This window comes from Scyliorhinus canicula, chromosome 18, assembly GCF_902713615.1.
Source record: "Scyliorhinus canicula chromosome 18, sScyCan1.1, whole genome shotgun sequence".
Classification (NCBI taxonomy): Eukaryota; Metazoa; Chordata; class Chondrichthyes; order Carcharhiniformes; family Scyliorhinidae; genus Scyliorhinus; species Scyliorhinus canicula.
The window spans coordinates 68,159,839-68,184,831 of record NC_052163.1 but is presented as its reverse complement, the minus strand read 5'-3'; the positions used below and the strand labels follow the sequence as shown (position 1 = coordinate 68,184,831).

Below are 24,993 nucleotides of genomic sequence, written 5' to 3'. Positions count from 1 at the left end.
CTCGAAAAGAAGCAGTCACTCCAGGAAACGTGGAAAACATGCAGGCCTGCACATGAGAGTGAAACAACGCGGCCCCAAAGCCCCTCAGCTTAGCTTACTCCTGGCTAATGTCCAATCTCTAGAAAACAAGCTTGACGAACTTAAAACCAGACTCACTTTTCAAAGAGAACTAAGGGACTGCTGTGTGCTTTGCTTCACGGAGACATAGCTCACTCCTGCTTCACCGGACTGTGCCCTACAACCAGAGGGCTTCTCAATCCACCAAATGGACCGCACTGCAGCCTCAGGCAAGACAAGGGAAGGTGGGGGTCTGCCTCCTAATCAACACCTCCTGGTGCCGGACTTCCGGTGGCGGTAATGCGGAGCTAAGCCGCACATTCGGCAGCTCCCGCTGAAAACGGACTTTGGGGCTCTTTTCAGGGCCCCCAACGGAACTTTATCGGCAAATCCCGACGTGGGAAGAGGACAGGAGTCGACCCCTATGGTCCTCTGGTCCGGACTAGGAGTGGGGTAAGGAGAAAAACGGTGGAAGCACCCCTGGAAAAGCAGGGGAAGAAAGACAAAATGGCAGCCGGCGGAGGCCCGGAGGACTGGAGGCAGTGGGCGCAGGAGCAGCAGGCGACTCTGCTGCGCTGCTTCCAGGAGCTTAAGGTGAAGCTGCTGGAGTCGTTGAAGGTTACCACCAGAGAGCTGATGGAGACCCAGACAGCCCAGGGGGCCGCGATCTGGGAGCTGCAGCAGCAGGCCTCCGGAAGGGAGGATGAGACCATGGCCGTCGCGGGGAAGGTGGAAATGCACGAGGCGCTCCATAAACGATGGCAGGAGCAGTTCGAGGAGCTGGACAACCGGTCGAGGCGGAAGAATTTGCGGATCCTGGGCCTCACGGATGGGCTGGAGGGGTCGGACCTGGTAGCCTATGTGGTTGTTATGTTGAACTCGCTGATGGGATCTGGGTCCTTCCAGGGGCCCCTGGAGTTAGAGGGGGCCCACAGAATTCTGGCTAGGAGGCCCAAGCCGAACGAGCCGCCGCGAGCGGTGTTCGTGCGGTTTCATTGGTTCGTGGATCGTGAGTGTGTGCTCCGGTGGGACAAGAAGGAGCGGAGCAGCAAGTGGGAGAACACGGAGGTGCGGATCTTCCAGGACTGGAGGGCGGAGGTGGCGAAGCGGAGGGCCGGGTTTAACAAGACGAAGGTGGTGCTCCACAGACAGAGTGTGAAGTTTGGCATGTTGCAGCCAGCGCGTCTGTGGGTCACCTATAAGGATCGGCACCATTATTTTGAGTCCCCGGAGGAGGCGTGGGCCTTTGTGCAGGCCGAGAAATTGGACTCAAACTGAGGGTCTAAGATGGGGGATGTTGTATAGTACTGTACTTGTATTTGCTTGGTTTAATGTAAGATGTGGGTTGGCCTTAGGGTGGGTGGCGTGATGTCGTTATGTCTTTTTTGTATGGGTTTTTATGTATGGGTCTGGTGGACAGGTTCGGGCTGGGGTGTAAACGGGGAGTTCGGGGAGCTGGTGGGGGGGACTGACAATGGGAGTAGCCCTAGAGGAGGCGGGGCTGAGCAGGGCGAAAGCGCGGGCTTTCTGCGGGGTTCCCGCACTGGGAGATGGTGGGGGCGGGGTCGGGGCTGAGAAGCGCGGGCCGTTGCTGGCTGTTTTCTTTTCCCGCGCAAGAGCGGGGGGGGGGGGGGAGGGGGGAGGACCCGTTGACGGGTACGATGGAGGAGGGGTAGTCCCACGTGGGGAGGAGTCGGAGGTAGGGCGGGAGTCGCCGGGGTCAGCAGACGTTAGCTGGCTCACGGAGTGCTATGAAGGGAGGGGTGCGGCTAGGAGGGGTCCTAGCCTGGGGGGGGGGGGGGGGGGGGTTACCGGGTTGCTGCTGAAACGGTCAGGAAGGAACTGGAGGATGCAGGGGGTGCTGGAGGGGGGAGTTGCTGCCGTGGGGAACTGGCAGAGTGGGGGATGCTGGCCGGTGGTGGGCAAGGGATGGGGTATGGCTAATCGGCAGGGGAGGGGGGCAGGGAGCCCTCTGATCCGGCTGATAACCTGGAATGTGAGGAGGCTGAATGGGCCGGTCAAACGGGCCCAGGTGTTTGCGCACCTGAAGGGGCTGAAGGTGGATGTGGCCATGCTCCAGGAGACACACCTGAAAGTGGCGGACCAGGTTCTGCTGAGGAAGGGATGGGTGGGCCAAGTATTTCACTCAGGGCTGGATGAGAAAAGTCGGGGGGTGGCGATCCTGGTGGGGAAGAAGGTGTCGTTTGAAGCGTTAAATGTGGTGGCTGACAGTGGCGGGAGGTATGTGATGGTGAGTGGTAAGCTGCATGGGGAGCGGGTGGTGTTGGTGAATGTTTACGCCCCAAATTGGGACGATGCGGGGTTTATGCGGCGTATGTTGGACCGCATTCCGGACCTGGAGGCGGGGGGCCTGATCATGGTGGGGGGACTTCAACACGGTACTGGTTCCCCCATTGGATCAATCCAAGTCCTGGACGGGTAGGAGGCCGGCGGCGGCTAAGGCGTTGAGGGGATTTATGGACCAGATGGGGGGGGGTGGATCCCTGGAGGTTTGCGAGGCCAAGGGCCAGGGAGTACTCGTTTTTCTCCCACGTGCATAAGGCCTATTCGAGGATTGATTTCTTTGTCCTGAGCAGGGGGCTGGTTTCGAGGGTGGAGGATGTGGAATACTCCGCCATTGCCATTTCAGATCATGTCCCGCACTGGGTGGACCTCGGGCTGGGGGAAGGGAGGGACCAACGTCCGCTCCGGCACTTGGAGGTGGGGCTGCTGGCAGACGAGGAGGTGGCTGAGAGGGTTCGGGGGTGTATCGAGAGGTACCTTGAGGCCAACGACAACGGGGAGGTCCGAGTGACTAGAGGGGAATTGATTTCCATCTGAACCCATAGGGAGAGGGGGGAGCAGAGGGAGAGGGAGAGACTGATAGGGGAGATGGTGAGGGTGGATAGGAGATATGCGGAGGCTCCAGAGGAGGGATTGCTGTGGGAGAGGCGTAGCCTTCAGGCCAGGTTCGACCTATTGACTACCAGGAAGGCGGAAGCTCAATGGAGGAAAGCACAGGGGGCGGTGTATGAGTATGGGGAGAAGGCGAGCAGGATGCTGGCACACCATCTCCGAAAGCGGGACGCGGTCAGGGAGATTTGGGGAGTGACGGATAGAGCTGGGAAGGTGGTGCGGAGGGGGGTAGATGTTAATGGGGTCTTCAGGGACTTCTATGGGGAACTGTACCGGTCGGAATCCCTGGTGGAGGGGGGTGGAATGGGGCGCTTCTTGGACAAGCTGCGATTTCCGAGGGTGGAGGAGGAGTAGGTGGAAGGACTGGGGGTGCCGATCGAGCTGGAGGAGTTGGTTAAAGGGATAGGGAGCATGCAGTCGGGGAAGGCGCCGGGGCCGGATGGGTTTCCGGCAGAATTTTATAAAAGGTATGTGGACCTGTTGGGCCCCCTGTTGGTCCGGACCTTTAATGAGGCAAGGGAGGGGGGGTCTTTGCCCCCAACTATGTCACGGGTGCTGATTTCCTTGATCCTGAAGCGGGACAAGGACCCTCTGCAGTGCGGGTCATATAGGCCGATTTCGCTGCTATATGTCGACGACAAGCTGCTGGCAAAGATCCTAGCCACAAGAATAGAGGATTGTGTGCCCGGGATCATTCATGAGGACCAGACGGGGTTTGTGAAGGGAAGGCAGTTGAATACGAACGTGCGAAGGCTCCTCAACGTTATTATGATGCCGGCTGTGGAAGGGGAGGCGGAGATAGTGGTGGCATTGGATGCGGAGAAGGCCTTTGATAGGGTTGAGTGGGAGTGTCTGTGGGAGGTGTTGGAGAGGTTTGGGTTTGGGGAGGGGTTTATCCGTTGGGTGAGGCTGCTCTACGAGGCCCCGATGGCGAGTGTAGCCACAAACAGGAGGAGTTCGGAGTACTTTCGACTGTACCGGGGGATGAGACAGGGGTGCCCCCTGTCCCCCTTGCTCTTCACGTTGGCGATTGAGCCCCTGGCCATGGCGTTGAGGGAGTCAGGGAACTGGAGGGGCCTGGTGCGGGTGGGGAGGAGCATCGAGTGTCGCTTTATGCGGACGACCTGTTGCTGTATGTGGCCGACCCGGTGGGGGGGATGCCGGAGGTGATGAGGATTCTTAGTGAATTCGGGGGTTTATCTGGGTATAAGTTGAACCTGGGAAAGAGCGAATTGTTTGTGGTACATCCGGGGGATCAGGAGGAGGGGATTGGTAGGCTCCCATTGAAGCAGGCAGGGAAGAGCTTCAGGTACCTAGGGGTCCAGGTGGCTGGGAGCTGGGGGGCCCTGCACAAGCTCAACCTCACAAGGTTAGTGGAGCAGATGGAGGAGGAGTTCAAGAGGTGGGATATGTTACCGCTGTCACTGGCAGGGAGGGTGCAGTCCGTTAAGATGACGGTGCTCCCGAGGTTTTTGTTCCTGTTCCAGTGCCTCCCCATCCTTATCCCGAAGGCCTTTTTTAGGCGGGTCAACAGGAGTATTACGGGATTTGTGTGGGCGCATGGGACTCCGAGGGTGAGAAGAGTGTTCTTGGAACGGGGCAGGGATGGGGGGGGCTGGCGTTGCCCAACCTCTGTGGGTATTATTGGGCTGCCAACGCAGCCATGGTGCGTCAGTAGGTAATGGACGAGGAATAGGCAGCATGGAAGAGGATGGAGGTGGCGCCATGTGTGGGCACGAGCCTGGAGGCGCTGGTAACGGTGCCGTTGCCACTCCCTTCAATGAGGTATACCACGAGCCCGGTGATCGCGGCTACCCTCAAAATTTGGGGCCAATGGAGACGGCATAGGGGAGAAGTGGGGGGCTCGAATGAGGCCCGATACGGGGGAACCATCGGTTTGTCCTAGGGAGCATTGATGGCGGATTTCTGGGCTGGCACAGGGTAGGGGTTAGGAGGTTGAGGGACCTGTTTGTGGAGGGGAGGTTCGCGAGCTTGGGGGAGTTAGAGGGGAAGTTTGGACTCCCCCGGGGAACATGTTTAGGTACATGCAGGTGAAGGCGTTTGCCAGGCAGCAGGTGGAGGGGTTCCCCTTGCTGCCCCCACGGGGGGTGCGGGACAGGGTGCTCTCGGGGGTGTGGGTTGGAGGAGGGAGGATTTCGGACCTATACCGGGTGATGCAGGAGGTAGATGAGGCATCGGTGAGGGAACTGAAGGGTAAATGGGAAGAGGAGCTGGGTGAGGAGTTTGAGGAGGGGATGTGGGCGGATGCCCTGGAGAGAGTGAATTCCTCCTCTTTCTGTGCGAGGGTTAGCCTCATACAGTTCAAGGTGCTGCATAGGGCCCACATGACTGGGACGAGGATGAGTAGGTTTTTCAGGGGCGAGGACAGGTGTGCTAGGTGCTCGGGGGGCCCAGCGAACCACACCCATATGTTTTGGGCGCGCCCAGTGCTGGGGGAGTTTTGGAAGGGTGTAGCAAGGACGGTGTCGAGGGTGGTGGGATCCAGGGTCAAGCCAGGCTGGGGACTCGCAATTTTTGGGGTTGCAGTGGAGCCGGGAGTGCAGGAGTCGAAAGAGGCCAGTGTTCTGGCCTTTGCGTCCCTAGTAGCCCGGCGGAGGATCTTGCTCCACTGGAAGGATGCGAGGCCCCCAAGCCTGGAGGCCTGGATCTCTGAATCTCTGATATGGCAGGGTTCATTAAATTGGAGAGGGTGAAATTTGCCCTGAGGGGATCAGTACAAGGGTTCTTTAGGCGGTGGCAGCCTTTCCTGGACTTCCTGGCGGAACGGTAGGGAAATAGGCCGGCAGCAGCAGCAACCCGGGGGGGCGCGGGGGAGGGGGGGGGGGGAGGAGGAGGGGGGGGAGAAGGAGGGGGGGGGAGGAGGGGGGGGGGGGTTGGTTCGTTGGGAGGGTTTGTGGGATGTGGCGGATGTTATTTCTTTCCCTTTTGTTGTTTGGGTGTTCTTTTGTTTTTTCTTTTGTTTGTAGTTGCTTTTGAAGTTGGGTGGGTATTGTTCTTGGGTTGTAACCGCGGTTGTTTTGTTAATATTGTTGTGATGTTTATATTTTGTAAAAATTTCAATAAAAATTATTTTTAAAAAAAAATACCTCCTGGTGCCTCAATTTAGCAATACTGGCGAGTTTCTGCTCCCCAGACTTGGAATACCTGACGCGGTTCAGCTAATGTTCAATACTAACGGAGTTCGTATACTAACAATACGGTTCAATACTAACGGAGTTCGTATACTAACAATACGGTTCAATACTAACGGAGTTCGTATACTAACAATACGGTTCAATACTAACGGAGTTCAGCTCCGTTATCCTGACGGCAGTTTACATCCCACCCCATGCGAATGTGAAAATCGCACTGGCTGAAATATTCACCACCACAAATAGCCGTGAAACGAAACATCCCAAGGCCTTGTTCATTGTAGCTGGGGACTTCAATCAGGCCACGCTCAAGAGCGTACTACCAAGTTACCACCAACACGTCACCTGTTCCACCAGAGGCCCAAACATCCTGGACCACTGCCACACAAATATCAAACCTGCCGACCGCTCTATCGCCCGCCCACACTTTGACAAATCTGACCACAAGGCTGTGCTCCTGCTCCCGGCCTGTAAGCAAAAACTGAAGCGGGAGAATCCATCAAAGAAAATCGTGCATTGTTGGTCTGAGGAATCGGATGATCTCCTTCAGGACTGCTTAGAGTCAGTGGACTGGTCAGTATTTAAAAACTCTGCGACCAGCCTGAATGAGTACGCCACTACAGTAACTGACTTCATTAGTAAGTGTGTAGAAGACTGTGTGCCAAAGAAGCAAATCCATGTGTTTCCCAACAGGAAACACTGGATGAACAGGGTTGCTGAAGTCTAGGTCTGAGGCATTCAAGTCAGATGACCCTGATCTCTGCAAGAAAGCCAGATATCCAAAGATGCCAAAAGACAGTATGAAATGAAAATGAAAATCGCTTATTGTCACGAGTAGGCTTCAGTGAAGTTACTGTGAAAAGCCCCTAGTCGCCACATTCCAGCGCCTGTCCGGGGAGGCTGGTACGGGATTCGAACCGTGCTTGCTGGCCTGCTTGGTCTGCTTTAAAAGCCAGCGACTTAGCCTAGTGAGCTAAACCGGCCCCTAGCTAAACCAGTACCGGACCAAGCTCGAGTCCCAGGCCAGGTACACGGATCCCCGCCGTCTATGGCAAGGTCTGCAAGACATAACAGGCTACAAAATGAAGGCATGTAAAATCGTCGGCTCCAACGCACCCCTCCCCGATGAGGTCAACGCATTCTATGTCCGCTTTGAGCAAGAGGTCAGCGAGAGCGAGCCCTCCACCCCAGAAGCCGCGGATGAACTTGTATCTGAGATCACCACTGCAGACGTCAGAGCAGCCTTCTCGAAGGTCAACCCACGGAAAGCCACTGGCCCGGATGGGGTACCCGGACTTGCGTGGATCAGCTGGCGGGGGTATTTTCAGACATCTTCAACCTCTCTTTACACCAATCTGAGGTCCCTATCTGCTTTAAGAAGACGACCATCATCCCTGTACCAAAAAAAGTCAAGCAGTGTGCCTTAAGACTATCGTCCAGTGGCTCTGACATCCATCATCATGAAGTGCTTCAAAAGGTTATTCATGGTACGAATCAACTCCAGCGTCCCGAATTGCCTTGATCCACTACAGTTCACCTACCGCTGCAACAGGTCCACAGCAGACGCCATCTCCATGGCCCTGCACTCTACCCTGGAACACCTAGATAACAAAGACACCTATGTCAGACTCCTATTTATCGACTACAGCTCAGGACACCATAGTTCCCACAAACCTCATCTCCAAACTCCGTGGCCTTGACCTCCACTCCTCCCTCTGCGACTGAATCCTGAACTTTCTAACCCACAGACCATAATCAGTAAAGATATGCAACAACACCTCCTCCACAATCATCCTCAACACCGGTGCCCCACAAGGCTGTGTCCTCAGCCCCTTACTATACTCCTTATCCACCTATGACTGTGTGGCCAAATTCCCCTCCAACTCGATTTTCAAATTTGCTGATGACACCACCGTAGTGGGTCGGATCTCAAACAATGACAAGACAGAGTACAGGAATGAGATAGAGAATCTGATGAACTGGTGCGACAATAACGATCTCTCCCTCAATGTCAACAAAACGAAGGAGATTGTCAGCGACTTCAGGAAGCGTAATGGAGAACATGCCCCTGTCTACATCAATGGGAATGAAGTAGAAAGGGTCGAGAGCTTCAGGTTTTTAGGTGCACAGATCACCAACAGCCTGTCTTGGTCCCCCCATGCCGACACTATAGTTAAGAAAGCCCACCAACTTTCTCAGAAGACTGAGGAAATTTGGCATGTCAGCTACGACCCTCACCAACTTCTACAGATGCACCACAGAAAGCATTCTTTCTGGTTGTATCACAGTTTGATATGGAGCCTGCTCTGCCCAAGACCACAGGAAACTACAAAAGGTTGTGAATGTAGCCCAGTCCATCACGCAAACCAGCCTCCCATCCATTAACTCTGTCTATAATTCCCACTGCTTCAAAAAGGCAGCCAGCATAATTAAGGACCCCACGTACCCCGGACATACTCTCTTCCACCTCCTTCCGTCAGGAAAAAGATACCAAAGTTTGAGGTCACGTACCAACCGACTCAAGACCAGCTTCTTCCCTACTGCCATCAGATTTGAATGGACTTACCTTGTATTAAGTTTATCTTTTTTCTATACCTTGCTATTACTGTAACATTATATTCTGCAGTCCCTTCTTCCTTCCCTATGTGCAGTATGCACTGTTTGTACAGCATGCAAGAAACAATACTTTTCACTGTATACTAATTTCATGTGACAATAATAAATCAAATCAAATCAACACCCTTTTTACAAAGACAGCAGGTTTAAATTCTCTACAGATACAGGTATTACTTTCACAAGTCGTGGTACACATCAGTACCAACGACATAGGTAAGAGAAGAGACGGGGATTTAAAACAGGAATGTAGGGAGCTCGGGTGGAATCTGAGAGCGAGGACAAACCATGTTGTCATCTCTGGTTTGTTGGGACTTCCGGTTGCGGCTATGCGGAGCTAAGCCGCACGTTCGGCAGCTCCTGCCAGGAACGGACTTTTGGGCTCTTTTAAGGGCCCCCAGTGGTACTTGCTCGACGGTTCCCAATGTGGGAAGGTGTCTGCAGCGGATCCCTAGTGGTCTATGGTCTTGACCAGGAGCGGGGCCAGCAGAATAGCGGTGGCAGCGCCTAAGAAAAAGCGGGGGAAGAGAATCAAGATGGCGGCCGGCGGAGGCCTCGATGAATGGAGGAAGTGGGCGCAGGTGCAGCAGGAGACTCTCCAGCCCTGTTTTCAGGAGCTCAAAGTGGAGCTGCTAGACTCGCTGAAGGCGAATACGGACAAGCTGCTAGCGACGCAGACAGCCCAGGGGGTGGAGATCCAGGGTCTTTGTTTTATGCTGTTTCATGCTGTTTTAAGCTGGTTGTGGGTTGTTCCTAGGGTGGTTGGGGTGCTGTTTTTTTTGCGGGGGCGGGGTCGGGCAGAGGGACAGCGCGGGCTTTTCTTCTGTTTCCCGCGCTGAAGGTGGATGGGGGTGGGGTCGGAGCTGAGAAGCACGGGCTTTTTTCCCATGCAAGAGCGGGAGGGGGAGGAGGAGAGTCTGCTGATGGGTCTGGGGGAGGAGGAGTAGCCCCACGTTGGGAGGGGTCGGAGGTGTGGCGGGAGGTGCAGAAGTCAGCAGAGGTTAGCTGGCTCACGGGAGTGCTACGGAGGGAGTAACGCGGCTGGGAGGGGTCCTAGCCTGGGGGGGGGGGGATACCGGGTTGCTGCTGAAATGGCCAGGAAGGAGCTGGAGTCTGCGGGGGGGCCGGGGTGGGGGTTTGCCGCCGTGGGGAACGGGCCGAGCGAGGGGCGCTGGCCTGGGGCGGGCAGGGGACGGGTTATGGCTAGTCGGCAGGGGAGGGGGGCAGGGAGCCCTCTGATCCGGCTGATAACTTGGAATGTGAGGGGGCTGAATAGGCCGGTCAAACGGGCCCGGGTGTTTACGCACCTGAAGGGGCTGAAGGCGGACGTGGCTATGCTCCAGGAGACGCACCTGAAGGTGACGGACCAGGTTAGACTGAGGAAGGGCTGGGTAGACCAGGTGTTTCATTCGGGACTGGATGCAAAAAATCGGGGGGTGGCGATTCAGTGGGAAAAAGGGTGTCGTTTGAGGCGTCAAAGGTGGTGGCTTACAGTGGAGGGAGGTACGTGATGGTGAGCGGCAAGTTGCAACGGGAGCGGGTGGTGCTGGTGAATGTCTATGCCCCAAATTGGGACGATGCGGGTTTTATGCGGCGTATGCTGGGCCGCATTCCGGATCTAGAGACGGGGGGGCCTGATACTGGGGGTGGGGGGGGGGGGGGATTTGGGGATGGGGGGGGGAGGAGGTGGGGGGTGGGAGAGGGGGGAAGGTGGAGAGGGGGGGGTTTGTTTTGGGGGAAGGGAGAAATGTGTATATGTGTTTATTGGATATGCCGGGTGTTTATCTATCTCTCCTTTTTGTAGTTACTGGGGGGGGGGGGGGGGGTGTTTAGTTTTGGGGGTTAGTGTGTTTTTCTTTTTGTTGTTGTTAATATTGTTTTCTTGTTGTTATTTTCTGTTTTTTGAAAATCTCAATAAAAATTATTTTTTTTAAAAAATCTCTGGTTTGTTGCCGGTGCCACGTGCTAGCGAGGTGAGGAACAGGGAGAGAGTGCAGATAAACACGTGGCTGCAGGGATGGTGTAGGAGGGAGGGCTTCAGGTATGTGGATAATTGGAGCACATTCTGGGGAAGGTGGGACCTGTACAGACAGGACGGTTTGCACCTGAACCAGAGGGGCACCAATATCCTGGGAGGGCAATTTGCTACTGCTCTTTGGGGGAGGGTTTAAACTAATTTGTCAGGGGGATGGGAAAACGAGCTGTAGTCCAGAAGCCAGTATTGAGAGTAGTGAGGTACTGAGGAGGGTATCAAGGTCGCAGGACTGTACCGTTAGACAGAAAGGTGGGTTGAAGTGTGTCTACTTCAATGCAAGGAGCATCCGGAATAAGGTATGTGAACTTGGAACGTGGATTGGTACTTGGGACTACGATGTTGTGGCTATTACGGAGTCATGGTTGGAACTGGGACAGGAATGGTTGTTGGAAACTTCGGGGTATAGATGTTTCAGTAAGAGTAGGGAATGTGGTAAAAGAGGTGGAGGAGTAGCATTGTTAATTAAGGATAGTTTAATGGCTGCAGAAAGGCAGTTCGAAGGGGATCTGCCTACTGAGGTAATATGAGCCGAAGTTAGAAATAGGAAAGGAGCGGTCACATTGTTAGGAGTTTTCTATAGGCCCCCAAATAATAATAGAGATGTGGAGAAAGAAATTGCAAAACAGATTATGGATAGGTGTGGAGGTCTCAGGGTAGTTGTCATGGGTGACTTTAACTTTCAAATATTGATTGGAACCTCTATAGGTCGAACAGTTCGGATGGGGCAGTTTTTGTACGGTGTGTGCAGGAGGGTTTCCTGACACAATATGTGAATAGGCTGACAAGAGGGGGGGGCCACATTGGATTTGGTACTGGGTAATGAACCGGGCCAAGTGTTAAATTTGTTTGTGGGAGAGCACTTTGGAGATAGTGACCACAATTCGGTGTCTTTCACCACTGCAATGGAGAGGGATAGGGCCATACGGCAGGGCAAGGTTTATAATTGGAGGAGGGGTAATTATGATGCGATTAGGCAAGAATTAGGGAGCATAAGATGGGAACAGAAACTGTCAGGGAAAGGCACAAATGAAAAGTGGAACTTGTGCTTGATAGGTATGTCCCTGTCAGGCAGGGAGGAAATGGCCGTGTGAGGGAACCATGGTTCACAAAAGAGGTGAATGTCTTGTCAAGAGCAAAAAGGAAGAGTATGTAAGGATGAGAAAACAAGGTTCAGTTGGGTCGCTTGAGGGTTACAAAGCAGCAAGGAATGAGCTAAAAAAAAAAGGGCTTAGGAGAGCTAGGAGAGGGCATGAGAAGTCCTTGGCGGGTCGGATCAAGGAAAACCCCAAGGCTTTTTACTCTCATGTGAGAAATAAAAGAATGACCAGGGTGAGGGTCGGGCCGGTCAAGGACAGTAGTGGGAACTTGTGCATGGCGTCAGAAGAACTAGGAGAGGCGTTGAATGAATACTTTTCTTCAGTGTTCACCAAGGAGAGGGGCCATGTTTTTGAGGATGAGAGTGTGATCGAGGCGGGTAGGCTAGAGGAGGTAGATGTTCTGAGGAAGGATGTATTCGCAATTTTGAAAAACCTGAGGGTCGACAACTCCCTGGGCCAGATGGAATATATATCCAAGGATTCTTTGGGAGGCAAGGGATGAGATTGCAGAGCCTTTGGCTTTGATCTTTGGATCCTCACTGTCCACGGGGATAGTGCCAGAGGACTAGAGAATGGCGAATGTTGTTCCTCTGTTCAAGAAAGGGAATAGGAATAACCCTGGTAATTATAGGCCGGTTAGTCTTACTTCGGTAGTCGGTAAGTTAATGGAAAAGGCCCTGAAGGATAGGATTTATGACAATTTGGAAAGATGCAGCTTAATCCAGGATAGTCAACACAGATTTGTGAAGGGCAAGTCTTGCCTCACAAATTTGATTGAATTCTTTGAGGAGGTAACTAAGTGTGTAGATAAAGGTAGAGCAGTTGATGTTGTATACATGGATTTTAGTAAGACGTTTGATAAGGTTCCCCATGGTCGGCTCATGAAGAAAGTAAGGAGGTGTGGGAGAGAGGGAAATATGGCCAATTGGATAAATAACTGGCTGTCACATAGAGGACAGAGGGTGGTGGTGGATGGAAAATTTTCAGACTGGAGACCAGTTACCAGCGGTGTACCACAGGGATCAGTGCTGGGTCCTCTGCTATTTGTGATTTTTATCAATTACTTGAAGGAGGGGCTGAAGGGTGGGTCAGTAAATTTGCTGATGACACCAAGCTTGGTGGAGTAGTGGATGAGGTGGAGGACTGTTGTAGGCTGCAAAGAGACATTGATACGATGCAGAGCTGGGCCGAAAAATGGTAGATGGAGTTTAACCCTGATAAGTGAGAGATGATTCATTTTGGTAGAAAAAATTTGAATACGGATTACAGGTCAACGGCAGGGTTCTGAGGAATGTGGAGGATCATGTCCGCAGATCTCTGAAGGTTGCCACTCAAGTGGATAGAGCCGTGAAGAAGGTTTATAGTGTGTAAGCATTTATTAACAGGGGGCTTGAGTTTAAGAGCCGCGGGGTTATGCTGCAACTATACATGACCCTGGTGAGACCACATTTGGAGTATTGTGGGCAGTTCTGGTCACCTCATTATAGGAAGGATGTGGAAGCATTGGAAAGGGTGCAAAGGAGATTTACCAGGATGCTGCCTGGTTTGCAGTCTTTTGAGGAAAGGTTGAGGGAGCTAGGGCTTTTCTCTTTGGAGCGGAGGAGGATGAAATGTGACTTAATAGAGGTTTATAAGATGATGAGGGGGATAGATAGAGTGGACGTTCAGAGACTATTTCCTTGGGTGGATGTAGTTGTTACAAGGGGGCATAACTATAAGATTCAGGGTGGGAGATATAAGAGGGATATCCGAGGTAGGTTCTTTACTCAGAGAGTATTTAGGTTGTGGAATGGACTGCCTGCTGTGATTGTGGAGTCGGACATTTTAGGAACTTTCAAGCGGTTATTGGATAGGCACATGGAGCACACCAGACTGACAGGGAGTTGGATAGCTTGATCTTGGTTTAGGACAATGCTCGGCACAACATCGAGGGCCGAAGGGCCTGTTCTGTGCTGTACTGTTCTATGTTCTATGAAATCATCAAGTGAGCTGAAGACATTCTTTAGCTTGTCGAGAGAGAGATCATTACACAACTGCTTGCTTTGAATACAGCTCTCCAACTCTGAAAACAAAACCAGAAACAGAGCCACAAAGCAGCATTACAGCTAAAAATGAAAGCAAAAGACAGACAGACAGCCCAGCTCCACTCACACAGTGACATCACTGCAGCTATTTGATAAACACATTTCTTAAAGGTACATCCACCTGACACTGGTGAGGCAACAACATCGGACTACTTGTGCGGCAAACAACATAAGCAGCACGTAATAGACAGGGCTAAGCAATTATACAACCAACGGGTCAGATCTAAGCTCTGCAGTCCTGCTGCATCCAGCCATGAATGGTGGTGGACAATTAAACAACTCACTGGAGGAGGAGGTTCCACAAATATCCCCATCCTCAATGATGGAGGAGCCCAGCACATCAGTGCAAAGATAAAGCAGAAGCATTCACAACAATCTTCAGCCAGAAGTGCCGAGGGGATGATCCATCTTTGATTTATTTGATTTGATTCGATTTATTGTCACATGTACCGAAGTACAGTGAAAAATATTTTTCTGCAGCCGAGGAATTTACACAGTACGTACATAGTAGACACAAGAATAATCAACGGGGAGCACTGACAAATGGTACATCGACAAAACAGTGATTGGTTACAGTGCGGAATAAGGAGCCAAGCAAAGCAAACAAATGAGCTAGAGCAGCTTCGGGCGTCGTGAATAGTGTTCTTACAGGGAACAGATCAGTCCGAGGGGGAGTTGTTGAGGAGTCTTGTAGCTGTGGGGAAGAAGCTGTTCCTATGTCTGGATGTGCGAGTTTTCAGACTTCTGTACCTTCTGCCTGATGGAAAGGTCTGGAAGAAGGCAATGCCTGGGTGGGAGGGGTCTCTGATAATGCTGTCTGCCTTCCTGAGGCAGCGAGAGGTGTGTACAGAATCAATGTGGGAGTGGCAAGTTTGTGTGATGCATTGGGCTGAGTTCATCACAGTCTGCAGTTTCTTGCGATCTTGGACTGAGCAGTTGCCATACCAGGCTGGGATGCAGCTGGTCAGGATGCTTTCTATCGCACATCTGTAGAAGTTTGAGAGAGTTGATGCAGACATGCCAAATTTCTTCAGCTTCCGCAGGAAGTAGAGACATTGGTGGGCTTTCTTGACTGTTGCATCAATGTGAATGGGCCAGGACAGTCTGTTGGTGATGGTGACCCCCAGGAATTTAAAGCTATCGATCATCTGCACTTCAGAGCCATTGATGCAGACGGGAGTGTATATCGTGCTGCACTTCCTGAAGTCGATGATCAGTTCCTTGGTCTTTCCAACATTTAGAGAGAGGTTGTTTTCAGTACACCATGCAACCAAGTGACTTATCTCTCTTCTGTAGTCTGATTTGTCGTTGTTAGAGATGCGGCCCAACACATCCTCAAACTTATAGATTGAGTTGGAGTTAAATCTTGCCACACAGTCATGTGTGTATAGGGAGTACAGTAGAGGACTGAGCACACATCCTTGCGGGGCTCCGGTGTTGAGGACTATTGTGGAGGAGGTGCTGTTGCCAATCCTGACAGATTTCGGTCTGTTGGTGAGGATGTCGAGGATCCAGTTGCACAGGGAGGGGTCAAGTCCAAGATTGTGGAGTTTGGTTATTAGTCTTGTTGGGATAATGGTGTTGAAGGCGGGCTGTAGTCTATGAACAGCAGTCTAACATAGGTGTCCTTGTTGTCGAGGTGTTCGAGTGTTGATTGCCGAACCAGTGAGATAGCATCTGCTGTAGACCGGTTGCGGTGATGGGCAAACTGCAGTGGATCGAGACCATCTGGGAGGCTGGCAGTGATCCGTCTCATGACTAGCCACTTGAAGCATTTCATGATAACAGAAGTTAGGTCAGTAGTCATTGAGGCAGGCTACCTTGTTCTTCTTTGGTACTGGTATTATGGTGGGCTTCTTGAAGGAAAATGAAAATCGCTTATTGTCACGAGTAGGCTTCAATGAAGTTACTGTGAAAAGCCCCTAGTCGCCACATTCCGGCGCCTGTCCGGGGAGGCTGGTACGGGAATCGAACTGTGCTGCTGGCCTGCTTGGTCTGCTTTAAAAGCCAGCGATTTAGCTCAGTGAGCTAAACCAGCCCCTAAACCAGCCCCAGTCCCCAGGAGGTGGGGACCTCAGAGCGGAGGAGTGAGGTGGTGAATATATCTGCGAATACACTGGCCAGCTGGTCTGCGCAGGCTCTGAGTGCTCACCCAGGGACTCCGTCGGGGCCCGTCGCTTTCCGCGGATTCACTTTCAAGAAGGCAGCTCTTACCTCTGAAGCTGTAATAGTGGGTATGGGTGTGTCCAGGGCTGTTGGGGAGGGTGGCACTGATACATTGGCTGACTGCTCAAAGTGGGCATAGAACTTGTTCAAATCATCGGGTAGGGATGCTCCAGCCCCAGATATTCCACCTGGCCTTGCTTTATAGCCTGTGATCTTGTGTAGGCCCTGCCATAGATGTTGTGGGTTAGCGTTGTTGGCCTGGGACTCTAGTTTGATGTGGTATTGTCATTTTGCATCCCTGATGGCTTTCCGTACGTCGTACCTGGATTTCTTATATAGGTCAGGGTCATCAAACTCGAACACCTCTGTCCGGAACTTCAGCAGGGAGTGAACCTTTTGGTTGAGCCAGAGTTTCCAGTTGGGGAATACCTGTATTGTCTTCTTCGGTACACAGTCCTCGACACACTTACTGATAAAGTCTATGATGGTAGTTGCGTACTCGTCCAGCTTTACTGCCGCAGCCTTGAATATGGACCAGTCCACAGTCTCGGTCTCCTCCGGAGGTCCCCAGCATCACAGTACTGAACTGTACTCCAGAACTTGCCGTGTCTCTTCGACAAGTTGTTCCAATACAGCTACAACACTGGCATCTACTGGGCAATGTGGAAAATTGTCCGATAGATGCCTCTCCAGAGGTGAGGAGAGAGTGACTGCCCTTGACAAGAAGGCAGCATTTGACTGTATTTGACTGTGTTTGGCATCAAGGAGCCCGAGCAAAACTGGAATCAATGGGGATTGGGGGACACCCTCTGATTAGAGTTATACCGTGCTGGATATCTGTAGACTCACTTTAGCAGTTCACAAAAGACAAGGTGGACCTGAATCAACTCCAATCACAAAGGCAATTTGTACACAAGAAAAAGGACAAAACCAAACTGGCCAATTATCGCTCCATCAGTCCTCTGTCAATTATAAGTAAAGTGATGGAAGGGTGCTATCAAGTGGCACTTACTCAGCAATAACCTGCTCACGGATGCTCAGTTTGGGTTCCGCCAGCATCACTCAGCTCCTGACTTCATTACAATCTTGGTTCAAACATGGACAAAAGAGCTGAACCCCAGAGGTGAGGAGTGACTGCCCTTGACATTAAGGCAGCATTTGACTGTGTTTGGCATCAAGGAGCCCTAGCAAAACTGGAGTCAATGGGGATTGGGGGACACCTTCTGATTGGAGTTATACCATGCTGGATATCTGTAGACTCACTTTAGCAGCTCACAAAAGACAAGGTGGACCTGAATCAACCCTGATCACAAAGGCAATTTGTGCATGCTGATGTTGGGCTAAATGGCCTGTTTCTCTGTTGTAGATTGTATGCATATAATCGCAGGTGCGAATGCCCATAGATTTCATACTAACCTCGCACAAACCCTTACAAGTCAGCCAGCGTACACAGACATCATAGAATGCGCAGGGCAGCAGGGTAGCATGGTGGTTAGCATAAATGCCTCACAGCTCCAGGGTCCCAGGTTCGATTCCCGGCTGGGTCACTGTCTGTGTGGAGTCTGCACGTCCTCCCCCTGTGTGCGTGGGTTTCCTCCGGGTGCCTCCCACAGTCCAAAGATGTGCGGGTTAGGTGGAGTGGCCATGCTAAATTGCCCGTAGTGTCCTAATAAAAGTAAGGTTAAGGGGGGGTTGTTGGGTTACGGGTATAGGGTGGATACGTGGGTTTGAGTAGGGTGATCATGGCTCGGCACAACATTGAGGGCTGTAGGGCCTGTTCTGTGCTGTACTGTTCTATGTTCTATGTTCTAATAGATATCATAGAATCCTTACAGTGCAGAAGGAGGCCATTCAGCCCATCAAGTCTACACCGATCCTCGGAAAGACCACTGTAGGCCCACTCCCCCTCCCTATCCCTGCAATCCCATAACCTCAGCTAACCTTTGGACACTAAGGAACAATTTAGCATAGCCATTCCATCTAACCCGCACATCCTTGGACTGTGGGAGGAAACCGGATCACCCTGGGGAAACCCACGCAGACAAGGGAAGAAAGCGCAAACTCCACACAGACAGCAACCGTAGTTGGAATTGAACCTGGGTCCCTGGAGCTGTGAGGCAGCAGTGCTAATCACTGTGCCATTGTGCCACATGCCGCCTTTCCCATTTATGATACAGTTCTCAAAGTTGGAATCCCACTGACCAACCCAGTCCCTAATTTCTTGGCTGTTTTCCTGCAATAAACAACAGTGATGCTAACTGGGTGGCCCTAAGAGAAACCCAGCCACATACACAAACAATAACCATGTTATTTCATCAAGGTTTGTGATACCTGGTCTTTCTTCACAGCCCGTTGAACCATCTCCACCGAGTTGTTGTACACCATCTGTAACCACTTGGGTAAAGGTTCTCGGAACCATTTGTGGAAATCATCCAATGGCAGATCGCCTTTACTGAAAAAGACAGGGAACCAAGATTCAAACATACACGAAAGAGAAAATACTGGAAAATCTCAGCAAGTCTGGCAGTATCTGTAGGGAAAGAAAAGAGCTGACGTTTCGAGTCCGATAACTCTTTGTCAAAGCGTGTCAAAGCGTTCAAACATACACCGCGAGCTGAATTTCAGAAGTAGGAGATTTGGTCCATAATTGATAGATTTTAGCAGGTTTATGGCGTCGAGATAACAGTGATAATCCTGGGACGATTGTGCATGTTGCAAATACTGCTTCAGAGTGACTGAGGTTTTCCAATTATCCATTCTTGGGATGTGGCTACGACTGGTAATTTATTTATTGCCCAATCCTGGTTTCCCTGGATACAGCTGTCTTGTTGGGCCTCCGCCTAGGCCAACCAACACTGAACCACATTAGTATAGTAAGAACTGCTGCTTTCTTTCCTTAAAAGATATTTTAGGACACCTGGCAACTTCACACAACAAGCAAAATACTGCTGATGCTAGAACTCTGAAATAGAAACTGAAAATAGCTGCAGACAGAGGAACAGAGTTAACGTTTTGAGTCCGATGTGATTCTTGTTCAGAGCTGGGGTTTGAGATGCAACGAGTATTAAGCAAATGCAGAGAGAGGGAAATAACAAAAAAGAAGATCTGCGATAGGACAAAAAGCAGGAGAGATTAAAGGGATGATGGTGCAAGGCTTTCTTGATGGTAATGGGAAAAGTAAAGAAACAAAAGTATCCAGAGAAGGTGGAATGGGGACAGTAGAATCACCATCAACAGCTGAAAAAAATGGAGCTGGGTTTATGATCTGAACTTGGCATTGTGTCTGGAATAAGTGCCGAATTAAAAGTTGTGGTCTTGCTCCTCCAGTTAATGCTGAGCTTTCTGGAAATAATGCTGGAGGCTGAGGTCAGATAATTAAAATGAGAGCCGACTTGAAACTCAGGACACACTTACAAGGCAGCATGGGGGCACAGTGGTTAGCACTGCTGTCTCAAAGCTCCAGAGACTGGGTTCAATTCTGGCCTCGGGTAACTGTCTGTGTGGAGTTTGCACTTCCTCCGCGTATCTGCGTGGGTTTCCTCCGGGTGTTCCAGTTTCCTCCCACAATCCAAAGATGTGCAGGTTAGGTGGATTGGCCATAATAAATTGCCCTTCGTATCCAAAAGGTTAAGCGCGGTTATGGGTTACGGAGATAGGTGGAGGGGTGGGCTTAAGTAGGGTGCTCTTTCCAAGGGCTGGTGTAGATTCAATGGGCCCAATCGGCTCCTTCTGCATTGTAGATTCTTTGATTAGATCAAGGCCATTGGGGAAATGCTGGTTCCAACGGACAAGAAGGTGATTATGTGAATGCTCGGTGTGGTGAACTTCATGGGAAGTTCATTCCCAACTTATCAAGTCGCACACTGGCTCTAAGGAACCTCATAAAGAAAAATGTTGAATTTGAATGGACGTCTGAACATGCAGCGGAGTGGCAGGACATGAAGTCAGTCCTGACCACTGCTCCACTGTTAACGTTCTATGACTCTACGAGAGAGAGGAAGATCTCCACTGTCGCCACCAAACAGGGTATTGACGCAGTCCCCGTGCAGAAGGATGACCATGAGATGTGGAAACCAATTGCGTATGCGTCTCATAAGAACATAAGAACATAAGAACTAGGAGCAGGAGTAGGCCATCTGGCCCTCGAGCCTGCTCCGCCATTCAATTAGATCATGGCTGATCTTTTGTGGACTCAGCTCCACTTTCCGGCCCGAACGCCATAACCCTTAATCCCTTTATTCTTCAAAAAACTATCTATCTTTACCTTAAAAACATGTAATGAAGGAGCCTCAACTGCTTCACTGGGCAAGGAATTCCATAGATTCACAACCCTTTGGGTGAAGAAGTTCCTCCTAAATTCAATTCTAAATCTACTTCCCCTTATTTTGAGCCTATGTCTCCTAGTTCTGCTTTCACCTGCCAGTGGAAACAACCTGCCCGCATCTATCCTATCTATTCCCTTCATAATTTTAAATGTTTCTATAAGATCCCCCCTCATCCTTCTAAATTCCAACGAGTACAGTCCCAGTCTACTCAACCTCTCCTCATAATCCAACCCCTTCAGCTCTGGGATTAACCTAGTGAATCTCCTCAGCACACCCTCCAGTGCCAGTATGTCCTTTCTCAAGTAAGGAGACCAAAACTGAACACAATACTCCAGGTGTGGCCTCACTAACACCTTATACAATTGCAACATAACCTCCTTAGTCTTAAACTCCATCCCTCCAGCAATGAAGGACAAAATTCCATTTGCCTTCTTCATCACCTGTTGCACCTGTAAACCAACTTTCTGTGACTCATGCACTAGCACACCCAGGTCTCTCTGCACAGCGGCATGCTTTAATATTTTATCGTTTAAATAATAATCCCGTTCGCTGTTATTCCTACCAAAATGGATAACCTCACATTTGTCAACATTGTATTCCATCTGCCAGACCCTAGCCCATTCACTTAACCTATCCAAATCCCTCTGCAGACTTCCAGTATCTTCTGCACTTTTCGCTTTACCACTCATCTTAGTGTCATCTGTAAACTTGGACACATTGCCCTTGGTCCCCAACTCCAAATCATCTATGTAAATTGTGAACAATTGTGGGCCCAACACGGATCCCTGAGGGTCTCGATCAATGATTCCCAGAGATACGAGCAAATTGAAAAAGAGTGCCTTGGCATTGTAATAGGCATCACGAAATTTCACAACTATGTATGTTGGGAACCTTGGATAACGAGAGATATTGTAGGCCTCGTCAAACAGAAAAAGGAGGAATTTGTCAGGGCTAGAAGGCTGGGAACAGACGAAGCCTGTGTGGAATACAAGGAAAGGAGAAAGGAACTTAAGCAAGGAGTCAGGAGGGTGAGAAGAGGTCACGAAAAGTCAATGGCAAATAGGGTTAAGGAAAATCCCAAGGCTTTTTACATGTACATAAACCAGGGAAAGGGTTGGCCCACTGAAGGATAGGCAAGGGAATCTATGTGTGGAGCCAGAGGAAATGGGCGAGGTACTATATGAATACTTTGCATCAGTATTCACCAAAGGGAAGGAATTGGTGGATGTTGAGTCTGGAGAAGGGTGTGTAGATAGCCTGGGTCACAATAAGATCCAAAAAGACGAGGTATTGGGCGTCTTGAAAAATATTACAGTAGATAAGTCCCCAGGGCCGGATGGGATCTACCCCAGAATACTGAAGGAGACTAGAGAGGAAATTGCTGAGGCCTTGACAGAAATCTTTGGATCCTCACTGTCTTCAGGTGATGTCCCGGAGGACTGGAGACTAGCCAATGTTGTTCCTTTGTTTCAGAAGGGTCACAAGGATAATCCAGGGAACTACAGGCCGGTGAGCCTTACGTCAGTGGTAGGGAAATTACTGGAGAGAATTCTTCGAGACAGGATTTACTCCCATTTGGAAGCAAATGGACGTATTAGTGAGAGGCAGCATGGTTTTGTGAAGGGGAGGTCGTGTCTCACTAACTTGATAAGAATTTTTCGAAGAGGTCACAAAGATGATTGATGCAGGTAAGGCAGTGGATGTTGTCTATCTGGACTTCAGTAAAGCCTTTGACAAGGTCCCTCATGATAGGCTTGTACAAAAGGTGAAGTCACACAGGATGATACAAGGTGGATACAGAACTGGCTAGGTCATAGAAGGCAGAGAGTAGCAATGGAAGGGTGATTTTCTGATTGGAGGGCTGTGACTAGAGGTGTTCCTTAGGGATCAGTGTTGGGACCTTTGCTGTTCGTAGGAGGAAAATGTAACTGGTCTGATTAGTAAGTTTGCAGACGACACAAAGGTAGGTGGAATTGCGGATAGCGATGAGGACTGTCAGAGGATACAGCAGGATTTAGGTCGTTTGGAGACTTGGGCGGAGAGATGGCAGATGGAGTTTAATCCGGACAAATGTGAGATAATGCATTTTGGAAGGTCTAATACAGGCAGGGAATATACAGTGAATGGTAGAACCCTCAAGAGTATTGACAGTCTGAGAGATCTAGGTGTACAGGTCCACAGGTCAATGAAAGGGGCAACACAGGTGGAGAAGGTAGTCAAGAAGGCATACGGCATGCTTGCCTTCATTTACCGGGGCTATGAGTATAAAAATTGGTAAGTCATGTTGCAGCTGTATAAAACCTTAGTTAGGCCACACTTGGAGTATAGTGTTCTCTTCTGGTCGCCACACGACCAGAAGGATGTGGAGGCTGTAGAGGGGGTGCAGAAGAGATTTATCAGGATGTTGCCTGGTATGGAAGGCATTAGCTATGAGGAGCAGTTGAATAAATTCGGTTTGTTCTCACTGGAACGATGTAGGTTGAGGGGGCGACCTGATAGAGGTCTACAAAATTATGAGGGGCATAGACAGAGTGGGTAGTCAGAGGCTATTCCCCAGGGTATAGGGGTCAATTACTAGGTTTAAGGTGCGAGGGACAAAGGTTAGAGGAGATGTGCGAGGCAAGCTTTTTTACACAGAGGGTAGTGGGTGCCTGGAACTCGCTGCCGGAGGACATGGTGGAAGCAGGGACGATAGTGACTTTTAAGGGGTATCTTGACAAATACTTGAATAGGATGGGAAAAGAGGGATACGGACCCAGGAAGTGTAGAAGATTGTAGTTTAGTCGGGCAGCATGGTCGGCACGGGCTTGGAGGGCCGAAGGGCCTGTTCCTGTGCTGTACTTTTCTTTGTGAGAAGTCTTACAACACCAGGTTAAAGTCCAACAGGTTTGTTTCAACACGAGCTTTCGGAGCACTGCTCCTTCCTCAGGTGAATGAAGAGGTATGTTCCAGAAACATTTATATAGACAAAGTCAGAGATGCCAGACAATGCTTGGAATGCGAGCATTTGCGGGTAATCAAATCGTTACAGATCCAGAGATAGGGGGTAATCCCAGGTTAAAGAGGTGTGAATTGTCTCAAGCCAGGACAGTTGGTAAGATTTTGTAAGTTCAGGCCAGATGGTGGGGGGTGAATGTAATGCGACATGAATCCAAGATCCCAGTTGAGGCCGCACTCACCTTTGCGGAACTGAGCTATACGTTTTTGCTCGGCAATTCTGCGTTGTCACGTGTCCTGAAGACCGCCTTGGAGAACACTTACCCGAAGATCAGAGGCTGAATGCCCTTGACTGCTGAAGTGTTCCCCGACTGGAAGGGAACATTCCTGCCTGGTGATTGTCGCACGATGCCCGTTCACGCGTTGTCGCAGTGTCTGCATGGTCTCGCCAATGTACCACGCTTCGGGACATCCTTTCCTGCAGCGTATAAGGTAGACTATATTGGTCGAGTCGCACGAGTATGTGCTGCGTACCTGGTGGGTGGTGTTTCCACGTGTAATGATGGTATCCATGTCGATGATCTGGCATGTCTTGCAGAGATTGCCCTGGCAGGGTTGTGTGGTGTCGTGGTCGCTGTTCTGAAGGCTGGGTAATTTGCTGCAAACAATGGTTTGTTTGAGGTTGTGCGGTTGTTTGAAGGCCAGTAGTGGGGGTGTGGGGATGACCTTGGCAAGATGTTCATCTTCATTGATGATGTGTTGAAGGCTGCAAAGAAGATGTCGTAGTTTCTCCGCCCCAGGAAAGTACTGGACGAAAAAGGGTACTCTGTCAGTTGTGTCCCGTGTTTGTCTTCTGAGGGGGTCGGTGCGGTTTTTTGCTGTGGCGCGTTGGAACTGTCGATCGATGAGTCGAGCGCCATATCCCGTTCATACGAAAGCCACTTTCAGCATCTGTAGGTGTCTGTTACGCTCCTCCTCGTCTGAGCAGAACCTGTGCACACGGAGGGCTTGTCCATAGGGGATGGCTTCTTTAATGTGTTTCGGGTGAAAGCTGGTGAAGTGGAGTGCGGCCTCAACCGGGATCTTGGATTCATGTCGCATTAAATTCACCCCCCACCATCTGACCTGGACTTGCAAAATCCTACCACTGTCCTGGCTTGACAATTCACACCTCTTTAACCTGGGATTACCCCCTATCTCTGGATCTGTAATGATTTGATTACCCGCAAATGCTCGCATTCCAAGCATTGTCTGGCATCTCTGACTTTGTCTATATAAATGTTTCTGGAACATACCTCTCCATTCACCTGAGTAAGGAGCAGTGCTCCGAAAGCTAGTGTTTGAAACAAACCTGTTGGACTTTAACCTGGTGTTCTAAGAATTCTTACTGTGCTCACCCCAGTCCAACGCCGGCATCTCGACATCATGGCTACTTTAGAAATATAAGAGCTGATCTTTCTGCAACAGATGATTTCCTGCTCAAGGGAGATAGGATTGTGGTTCTTGCCAGTTTACTTTTAAGAATTCTGCAGCAGATTCACGAGGGTCATCGGGGTATAGAAAAGTGTCGTAAGAGAGCCATACAGTAGGTGTATTGGCCGGAAATCAATA

The 24,993-nt window shown here is 50.6% G+C and overlaps 1 protein-coding gene across 4 annotated transcripts in view; it reads right to left on the bottom strand.

Moving 5' to 3' along the window:
* Positions 1-24,993, bottom strand: part of unc13d (unc-13 homolog D (C. elegans)) — a 495,771-nt gene that overhangs the window by 237,715 nt on the left and 233,063 nt on the right. For all 4 annotated transcript variants that reach the window (XM_038777597.1, XM_038777599.1, XM_038777598.1 and 1 more), the window contains one exon: positions 18,452-18,572. In XM_038777597.1, the coding sequence (XP_038633525.1) occupies positions 18,452-18,572 (121 nt within the window). The remainder of the gene's footprint in view (positions 1-18,451; positions 18,573-24,993) is intronic.